General features: G+C 69.3%; 2 protein-coding genes across 4 annotated transcripts; one reads left to right on the top strand and one right to left on the bottom strand.

Moving 5' to 3' along the window:
• MAPK7 (mitogen-activated protein kinase 7) lies at positions 982-5587 on the top strand. Of its 3 annotated transcripts, none has more exons than XM_021067952.1 (6): positions 982-1588; positions 2125-2290; positions 2865-3943; positions 4043-4629; positions 4887-5020; positions 5127-5587. In XM_021067952.1, the coding sequence occupies exons 1-6, from the start codon at positions 1357-1359 to the stop codon at positions 5281-5283; spliced, it is 2355 nt and encodes a 784-aa protein (XP_020923611.1). In that variant the 5' UTR covers positions 982-1356; the 3' UTR covers positions 5284-5587. The 3 variants fall into 3 exon arrangements, with proteins under 3 accessions (XP_020923611.1, XP_020923612.1, XP_020923613.1); XM_021067953.1 differs by having other exon boundaries at positions 984-1588; positions 5130-5587; XM_021067954.1 differs by having other exon boundaries at positions 1483-1588; positions 2130-2290.
• Positions 5511-8237, bottom strand: MFAP4 (microfibrillar associated protein 4). The gene is made up of 6 exons (XM_021067955.1): positions 8114-8237; positions 7869-7947; positions 7549-7703; positions 7045-7141; positions 6787-6969; positions 5511-6653 (listed from the first exon to the last, which is right to left on the bottom strand). The coding sequence occupies exons 1-6, from the start codon at positions 8117-8119 to the stop codon at positions 6406-6408; spliced, it is 768 nt and encodes a 255-aa protein (XP_020923614.1). The 5' UTR covers positions 8120-8237; the 3' UTR covers positions 5511-6405.

Here is a 9761-nt window from a genome sequence, read left to right as displayed (position 1 = left end):
ACGGAGTCACGGTGGAAGTAAAGCAGCTCATGGCGCATTCAAAAGTGAGTGAGAAACGGAGTTGTTGCCAGAGAATGCCTGTAACTTGTCTACCCATCCCAGCTAAAACATGCAGAGGAAGCACTTGAACGATTCACAGTTTGTCAACCTCTTCTGATACTTTCTGCTTTATTCCCGGATCAGACGGGACGGTCACACAGCCAGCCATCGGGTCCCCTGCGGCCTGGGGCGCCGCATCGGCTCGGGCCCCGCCCTGCCCTCTCCGGGCACAGCTGACCCTGCGGGCCTGTCTGCTGCCCCGCAGCCTCGGCGCGGGAGTCGCTGCACCCAGCCACCCTGCGGAGGGGTCGCGCCCGAGGCCGAGGCCCCGGGCCGCCGGAAGCTGAGCGGAGAGGACCAGCCACCGGAGGACCGGGATCTCTGGTGGGATGTGGCCGACCACCGGCTACCTGGGATGACAGATTCCCAGCGTTGGGTTCCCGGGACCCATCGGGGAAACGGAGGACGTAACCCCAGGGGTGGTAGGTAGGGGCTGACAAGGGAAGAGGCGCCTAAAGGAGGAGGACGTCCCGATGCGGCCGCCAGGGTGGCATCCGGCCACCTCATCCCCCCAAGCTCCCGGGACCAGCCGCGGCAGCTGGGCGCAGATGCCCCTGCCCGTGGGGAGCGCGCGCGCGGGGGGCGGTGCCTCCCAGTCTCGCGGCGCCCGGGGCTGCCAGCGCGCATGCGTGCGAGGCCGGCGCCAGGCCGCAGCGCCCCTGTGGAGCGCCGAGTGCCTGCTGGGCGGCTCCCGCCAGCGGACTGGCCGGCGGTGCGCGCGCTGGTGGAGGCGGGGCTTCCTCGGCAGGGGGGCCCGGATTGGGCTCAGCCAGTGGAAGGGGTGGGTGCCTCCGCCGAGGCCATCCAGGGATTGGCCAGAGCCTGCGGAGGCGTGGTCTCGGGGGGCGGGGCGGGGACCGGCCCGGCAGAATGCGCGCCGCTGAGGTGGTGGTGGAGGCGGCGGTCTAGGGAGCGGGAGGGTCTTCGGGTCCCCCACCCCGACCGGGGGCCGGGAGGCCGGGGACCCCAGGAGGCGGGGGCCCGCGACCTCCAGGGCTCGGGCGGCGTCGGGGTGAGGCGCCGGGCGCCGAGCGCGGCCCGAGAAGAGCGGGCGCCCCGCCCCTCGCTTTCTTCCTGGACCGCGCCTCGCGGCACCTCCCCCACCGCCGACCCCGCGCCCCGCGCGGACCTGAGCCCGGGGCCCGCGCGCGCGGTGGGGGACGCGGGCTGCGCGCATCGCTCGCTCGGGCCGGCCGGGTGCGGGGCCCCTGAGCCCGGCGGCGGGCCCCTCTTCCCCAGCGTTTCCGCGCAGACGCCATGGCCGAGCCCCTGAAGGAGGAAGACGGCGAGGACGGCTCCGGGGAGCCCCCCGGGCCGGTGAAGGCGGAACCCGCCGGCCCCGCCGCCTCCGTGGCGGCCAAGAACCTGGCTCTGCTGAAGGCCCGCTCCTTCGACGTGACCTTCGACGTGGGGGACGAGTACGAGATCATCGAGACCATCGGCAACGGGGCCTACGGGGTGGTGTCTTCCGCGCGCCGCCGCCTCACGGGTGAGCGCCGGCGGGCGGGCCGGGGTGTGCACACTGGGGGCCAGGCGCCCGGTGCCCGCTTGTGCAGGGCCCAGGTCTCTGCAGCCCCGGCGCGGTGGGTGCCAGCGCATCGGTTCGCGTCCTCCTCAGAAAGTCGAGCGTCCGGGTGAGACCAGGGTGCAGATTTCCCGGAACGTGTTCCGGAGCCGAGGCTGGCGCAGGCGGTTGGCGGTGCCATAGCTGGGGGCAGAGATGGGCCGAGCAGGGCGCTAGCACGGCGTTGGAGTCTAGACTCTACCCCTCGCCGGCTGGCAGCGCCGCCCGCAGGGAGCCCCGGCTCCACGTGTCTTCGTGGGCTCTGAGCACCTGCCGGGGAGAGGAGGAGGGGCAGCTGGTGGTGCAGGTGCTGTGCTGAGCCCAGGACCGGGCACACAGTAGGCGCTCGGTGCAGGGAAGCTGTTGTCCCTGCGTCTTAGAAGGGAGGGGGTGAAAGGGGCCGCGCGCCACTCCGAGCTCCGCCAAGGTCCCTCAGGGCATCCGCTTTCCCTGCGCCCCAGGCCAGCAGGTGGCCATCAAGAAGATCCCTAACGCTTTTGACGTGGTGACCAACGCCAAGCGGACCCTCCGGGAGCTGAAGATCCTCAAGCACTTCAAGCACGACAACATCATCGCCATCAAGGACATCCTGAGGCCCACCGTGCCCTACGGCGAGTTCAAGTCTGTGTAAGGAGGGGCGGCGGGAGGCAGAGCGGGCACCTTTTCGGAAGGCTGGGGCCATAGCGCTCAAGTTCTGGACCTTGTGCAAGGCAGGCTGGGCAACCTCCCACCATCCCAAGACCAGGGCTCCCTTGGGGTTTTGCCGGGGCCACCCGAGATTCCTCCGGAAGAGCGTGAGGTAGCTGCGTAGGATGGCAACGCGCGGGCTGGCAGAGGGAAGCCCCGCATTCCGTGTCTACCATGGCTGCTCCCCTAGCAGACATCACTAATCAATCACAGACTACGGAAGCCCCTCCCGTCTCCATCACCGTCTTCCATGAGCCACTACCAGACCTCCCCCGACAAAACCTATTGGCCAGGCGGGTTTAGCCCAAGCCCACCTTTTCTCTGGTGGCGACACTAGTAGTTTCCCTTAAGTTCATGGAAAGTTGTAGGACATCTAGAATCTTCACACCACCTGGGTGGCGCCTACAGCATCTGAGAGTTAGGCCCCGACCCGTCTGGAGCTGGGAGAGCTGGGTGAGGATGGGGCTGGAGCGTCACCAGGACCCCCCGCCCCCCGCCTCTCCCCTGCCCTCAGCTACGTGGTCCTGGACCTGATGGAGAGCGACCTGCACCAGATCATCCACTCCTCGCAGCCGCTGACGCTGGAGCACGTGCGCTACTTCCTGTACCAGCTGCTGCGGGGCCTCAAGTACATGCACTCGGCTCAGGTCATCCACCGCGACCTCAAGCCGTCCAACCTGCTGGTGAATGAGAACTGCGAGCTGAAGATCGGGGACTTTGGCATGGCCCGCGGCCTGTGCACCTCGCCCGCGGAGCACCAGTACTTCATGACCGAGTACGTGGCCACGCGCTGGTACCGCGCCCCCGAGCTCATGCTCTCGCTGCACGAGTACACGCAGGCCATCGACCTGTGGTCCGTGGGCTGCATCTTTGGGGAGATGCTGGCCCGGCGCCAGCTCTTCCCGGGCAAAAACTACGTGCACCAGCTGCAGCTGATCATGATGGTGCTGGGCACCCCGTCGCCGGCCGTGATTCAGGCCGTGGGGGCGGAGCGGGTGCGGGCCTACATCCAGAGCCTGCCGCCTCGCCAGCCCGTGCCCTGGGAGACCGTGTACCCGGGGGCCGACCGCCAGGCCCTCTCCCTTCTGGGCCACATGCTGCGTTTTGAGCCCAGTGCCCGCATCTCAGCCGCTGCCGCCCTCCGTCACCCCTTCCTGGCCAAGTACCACGACCCGGATGACGAGCCCGACTGTGCCCCGCCCTTTGACTTTGCCTTTGACCGTGAAGCCCTCACCCGGGAGCGCATCAAGGAGGCCATTGTGGCCGAGATCGAGGACTTCCACGCGCGGCGAGAGGGCATCCGCCAGCAGATCCGCTTCCAGCCTTCCCTGCAGCCTGTGGCCAGTGAGCCCGGCTGCCCCGACGTTGAGATGCCCAGTCCCTGGGCTCCCAGCGGGGACTGTGCCATGGAGTCCCCTCCGCCGGCCCCACTGCCGTGCACCGGCCCTGCGCCCGACACCATCGATCTGACCCTGCAGCCACCCCCGCCGGCCAGTGAGCCAGCCCCTCCAAAGAGGGAGGGTGCCATCTCGGACAACACCAAGGCCGCCCTCAAGGCCGCCCTGCTCAAGTCCTTGCAGAGCCGGCTCCGAGGTGCGTGGCAGAGGCGGTGGCTGGCTGGGGAGTGGGGCCGAGGGGACCCCCCCCAGCCTGGACGGGCTCTTAGTGTCACCCTGCCCGTCTTCCCCACAGATGGCCCCAGCGCCCCCCTGGAAGCTCCTGAGCCTCGCAAGCCGGTGACAGCCCAGGAGCGCCAGCGCGAGCGGGAGGAGAAGCGGCGGCGGCGGCAGGAGCGAGCCAAGGAGCGGGAAAAGCGGCGGCAGGAGCGGGAGCGCAAGGAGCGGGGAGCCGGGGCCTCGGGGGGCCCCTCCGCCGACCCCTTGGCCGGGCTGGTGCTCAGCGACAATGATCGCAGCCTGCTGGAGCGCTGGACTCGCATGGCCCGGCCCCCGGCCCCCGCTCCAGGGCCGCTGCCAGCCCGGCCTCCCAGCCCACCCTCTGGCCCCGCAGCCCAGCCCGCTGCGCCCCCGCCGCAGCCTGCCTGCCCGGCCCCGGGCCCTGGGCCTGGGCCTGCTCCACTCCAAACCGCTGCCTCCTCCGGCCTCCTGGCCCCGCCGTCGCTGGTGCCTCCCCCTGGGCTGCCCGGCCCCAGCGGCCTGAGCGTTCTGCCTTATTTCCCCTCTGGCCCACCCCCTCCAGACCCCGGGGGCGTCCCTCAACCCTCCACCTCAGAGTCCCCCGACGTCACCCTCGTGACCCAGCAACTGTCCAAGTCACAGGTGAGGGGAGAGGCCTGGCTGTGGGCGCACGCGGATCTGAGCCTAGGGGGAGGGTTTGGGAGGCCCTTGTTCTGTGCGAACCGAGCGGCAGGCGGGGCACCATCCCTCCTGACGGGTCCCCTTGCTCCCAGAAGGAACTCGGGTCTTTGGGGGCACCAGCTGCTCAGCGGGTGTCCAGGCAGTGCTGGGACAGGCGCCCTGCAGACCTGGCAGCTCTGGACGGTGCCTGCGTTGTAAGTTGCCATCGTCCCCTGCAGGTGGAAGACCCCTTGCCCCCCGTGTTCTCGGGCACCCCAAAGGGCAGCGGGGCTGGCTATGGCGTCGGCTTTGACCTGGAGGAATTCCTCAACCAGTCTTTCGACATGGGCGTGGCTGATGGGCCCCAGGACGGGTAAGTGCTGGGCCTCCGCTGGGGCAGGGGGTGCGGCTCCCCGGGCCGGGGGCCCTGCCTGTGGGACAGGCTGACGGCGCCTCTGCCTCCCCACCCTCCGTGTCAGCAGCCAGGCAGACTCGGCCTCGCTCTCGGCCTCCCTGCTTGCCGACTGGCTCGAGGGCCACGGCATGAACCCCGCTGACATCGAGTCCCTACAGCGTGAGATCCAGATGGACTCCCCGATGCTGCTGGCTGACCTGCCCGACCTCCAGGAGCCCTGAGGCCCCTCGTCTGTGCCTTGCTGCCAGGGGCAGACCCAGCTCCAAGACCCCTAGGGACAGTCCCCAGGCCTCCGGGACCCACAGGGACGGTCTCCAGGGCTGGAGCCGAGCCCAGCCAGGAAGCTCAGCTCGGTTCTCCTGCAGGTTCATCTCACACCCACCCTGCAGCCTTAAGCAGCCACCTGAGCCAGCACGAGCCACAGCAGGAGGGGAAGCCTTTATCCCCGTGCGATTCTTCTCAGTATTGTATTTTTATTATTATTATTATTGTTATTATTATTATTACACAGTTTTTGCCATCAGAGTGAAGCCTGTGAAATACAAGGTTCCTTTAGCGTCGTCTGCAGGGCGTGATTTTGGAGCTGGGGGCAGGGTGCTGTCAACGGGGCACCAGACACGCTGCATGCACTACAGCCAAGGCCAGGTCCTGAGGTTTATTGAGACCGCCACTCGCCACCTGCCCTGCCCCACAGAGGCGGCCCTCTGCCCTCACATGCTCACAACCGCCCCCCAGGGCAGGCAGGGGGCCCTCGCTCCATGCCTACCTTGGCTGGGGCTGCTGCGGGCTGGCCTGCGGTAGCTGTAGCGGAACACAGCTTTGGGGCTGTGCTTGGTGCCCGGGGCGGGCAGGCGGGGGCAGCGGGGGTCCCTGGGCTCACTGCTGGGGAGCGAGCTGGCGGGAGGAAGGTGAGGACGGGAGATACTCTGCCAGCCGGCGGGACTGCTGGGGTGTGGCGGCGGCCTGGCGTGTGCTCAGGGAGGGCCTGACTGCGCCGGCCAGACGAGCAGGCCACGCTCCGAGGCCGGCCGAGGTGGGCCACAGGCCCACAGCCTGGGAGAGCAGCGCCCAGCCCTCAGGCTCTGGGACAGAGTCCAGGTCCAGGCCGCTGGCTGTGCCACTTGGAGGAGGCCTGGGGCGCTGCTGGCAGTGTCGCCTCCGGTTGGCGGGAGGGGCGGATGCAGAGGCCAGGCCGAGAGCAGGACGCCGTGGGGGTGACGGGAACGGTTGGGCTGGAGCCACAAGGGCCCCTGGGCGAGGCCGGTGCTGGGAGGGCAGCAGCAGCACCAGGTGGGAGGCTGAGGGCGGGCGGGCCGGCAGCAGGTGCGGGCGTGAGGCCGCCCTCAGGCCCGGCGAATCTTCATCTCCGTGCGCCTGAGGGAGTAGTAGAAGCCCTTCCACTGGGCCCAGTTGATGCCGTTGGCGTAGGAGAGGTGGGAGCCGCCCAGGTAGAAGCCGTTGAGGTTGGCGAAGTGGCAGCTGCGGAACCAGAAGGCGCCCGAGGACAGGGCCGCGCAGTTCTGCACGAAGAGGTCCTGGTCCCGGTCGAAGGTGGAGAACTTCTGGCCGCTGTGGTAGGTCAGGGAGTCGCCTGGCGGAGGGCAGGGGCCCAGGGGCTGCTGAGGCGGGCGGCAGCCTGGGGACGGGGCCCCTCCAGAGCCAGAGGGCGGCCAGCGCCACCGCCTCCCCCCGCCCCCCGCCCCGCGAAGGCCGGCCCGGGGTACCTGCGCCGCCGTCCTCGAAGTCGGCCACGTAGAGGGTGTAGCCGTCCTCCTCGGCGCTGACGGCGTTGGGGGAGATGGAGAAGTCGTGGTACTTGGCGAAGGCCGTGTTGTTCTCGAAGTCCTCCAGGTCCACCCTGAGCTCGTACTTGTGCTTCAGGGTCAGCAGGTGCAGGTTCTGCAGACCTGGGAGCAGGGGCAGCCAGTCAGCACAGCCCTGGCCCGGCGCCCCCCGCCCGCACACACGTGGGCCCTACTTACCCAGCCAGTACTCCCCGTCGGCGCGGCCGAAGCCCAGCTTGTAGTCATTCCAGCCCCGGAAGAAACTCACGGAGCCGTTGAACCTCTTCTGGAAAACCTGGAGCAGAAAGGATGGGCCTGGGAGATGGAGGGCCCCGGGGGGCACGGCCCCTGGGACGCCGAGGCGGTTTGGGAAAGGACCGAGCTGGGGGCCAAGACAAGGCACGTGCCGGCACCAGGCCCCGCGGCGAGGGGAGTTGTGGAGTTGAGGCACTTGGGGCTGAGTCCGGGCCTGGCTGTGTGACCTTGGGCAAAGTACGGCGCTTCTCTGGGCTTCAGGTCCTCACTGCTGAAAGGTTCTTTGCTCCCAGGCGCACCCTAAGCCCCCAGCGGTGAGGGCGGCAGCCGTCACAGACTCTGCTGTGAGCCTTGGCCCCACTTGAGAGCAGCGGGCCCAGGCACGCAGCGGTGCGGCCGGGTCGCACAGCCGGGGGAGGACCAGGCCTCGGTGCCCCCCCCACTCACCGTCCACTTGCCCCCCTCGGTGGTCATGTCGCAGAAGACGGGCACGGGCAGGCTGGGGCCCGAGGGGTAGATGAGGTACACGCCGTCTATCTGGTAGCCCTGGGCGTAGATGTCGTCGCAGTCCAGGGGCTGCTGCGGGCAGAACTTGTCCAGGGCTGGGGGGGAGAAGGGACTGGGGCGTCAAGACCCCCTCAGCGCCCGCCGTCTCGGGGTCGGGGGGGACCGCCTGGCCCGGCCTGCAGAGCAGAGGCGGCGTCCTGCGGGGGGGCCCGGGCCTGACTCCCAGATGGGGCGCTCGGGGCGGGCGGGTGGCAGCTTACCGTCTCCCCGGATCCCCAAGACCTGCGGGGCGCAGCGGTCAGCGGATATGAGCAGCAGCAGCGGCAGGGCCAGGAGGGCCTGGCGACAGGAGAATGGGGTCACCCCAGCCCCCCTGCCGAGAACCCCTCATCTGCCCTGCCGCCCGCCCCCGCCCCGCCCTCTGGAAACCCCACTGTGGGACGGGCCTGTCCGGCCAGGGCCCTGCCATGGGGTGGGCTCCGTCCCCCAGCCCGGTGCCCGGTACCTTCATGCTGCCGGTTCAGCTCCGAGCGGCTGGGCGGCTGCTGTCCCAGACTGCGCCCCAGACAGCGGCTGCCCGGAGTTATGCGCTGGGCCCCGGCCAGCGGGCCGGCCCGCCTTTGCGGCTGCGAGGCCCCCGCCCCCCGGCCCCGCACCAGCTCGCTGTCTGGGGGCCCGTCTGGGGCCGGGGGGCGGGCCTGCGCCAAGGGGCCACCTGTGTCTCATTAGACCTGACGGGGCCAAGCCCCCCGCCCCCGGGCAGACATCCCCCGGCTGCGGGCTCAGACTGCTTCCCCAACCCCTCCACGCTGCCCCTGGACCCGCAGCCCGGCCCCCAGCGCCCCCAGCCCCTGCCCGGGCCCCCTCAGGCCCCACGGCCCCCCCCTGCACGCATCTGTTAGTCTCCTCTCCGTCCCTGGCTGGGTTTCATTAGCCGTCGGAGGCGGGGTGGGGGGGTGCTGAGCGGCCGTGGAGGGTGTGGGTATGTCTGGGTCCGGGGGAGGGAGGCGCTTGCAGGGAGCGGGGGGGGGCGGGGGTGGGCAGGGGCCGCAGGGCCAGGCGTCTCCTGGCAGGGCTGGGACATTGCTGAGCTGTGAGCACAGCCTGTAGGCGTCCAAGTGCCGGCCGCCCAGCCCGAGCCAGGGCCCCTTCCAGCCCCCCCTGCTCAGGCCCCCTCCTTTCTCCTCTCACAGAGGCCGCCTCTGTTTCCTTCACCTCCCCCACGCCTTCCTCCCCGCACCCCCCTCAGCCCCCCCGCCCCCAGCAGTGTCCTCAGCCCTGGAAGCCCCCCTGTGCCGCGGAACCCCCAGCCATCTCCCCCTCAGGTCCCGGCCTCCCCAGGACCCCGCCCTTCTGCACAGGCTGCCAGAACGGTCTTCCTGGGGGGCCGCTCTGCACCCCCAGCCTCAGGGCTGAGGCACGCTTCTCACCTTGGACCTGAGAGGAGTTTGGCGTCTGGCTCGGGCCTACCTCGTGGACCTAGTTCCTTATTGCTCACGACTCAGAGGATGCCCCAGCCCCGCGGACTCCACGCCCTGGAGCCCCCCCAGCCGAGAGGCTTCCGTCTCCCCCCTTGGCCTGGAGCGTGGGGTCAGGTTCTGCATCTCGGGCCCGCACCTGCGTCCACTCACGTCCGCGGCCTCCTGAGCACCTGCCTGTGCTGGCTGCCCCGGGGTGGCTAACAAAGCACCAGAAGGTTCTCGAGCACATTGCACGTGTCGTGAGAACTTTTGCGGGGTGTTGAGGGGTGACTGAAAGGTGCAGAGGCTCAAAGTAAGAGAGCAGCTCTGGCCCCCCACCCCACCTCATTCCCGAATCCAGGGACCACTTGGAGGCACCCCATTCTGTAACCTGGAGAGAGGTGCCCCTTGGTCGATGGGCCATGTCCGGGGGGAAGGGGGCAGGCTGCCCGCATTCAAATCCAGCTTGTGCCGCCTGTTAGCTGGGTGACCTTGGACAGGTGACCTAGCCTCTCTGTGCCTCGGCTTGCCCCTCTGTAGAAGCAGGATAGCAAGTGTCTCCTTCCAAGGCGGGCTGAGGATTGGGTCATTCGCACCAGGTCCCAGCACCGCGCCCACCAGGGGTTTGGTAAATTTGCTGTCACCGTCGCAGCGACCGTCCTGGGAATGGACCGCCCTGGGTGCAGTTGTACC

This window comes from Sus scrofa, chromosome 12 (genome assembly GCF_000003025.6).
Source record: "Sus scrofa isolate TJ Tabasco breed Duroc chromosome 12, Sscrofa11.1, whole genome shotgun sequence".
Classification (NCBI taxonomy): domain Eukaryota; kingdom Metazoa; phylum Chordata; class Mammalia; order Artiodactyla; family Suidae; genus Sus; species Sus scrofa.
Note: the sequence above shows the minus strand (reverse complement) of the source record. Positions and strands in the feature narration are given on the sequence as shown.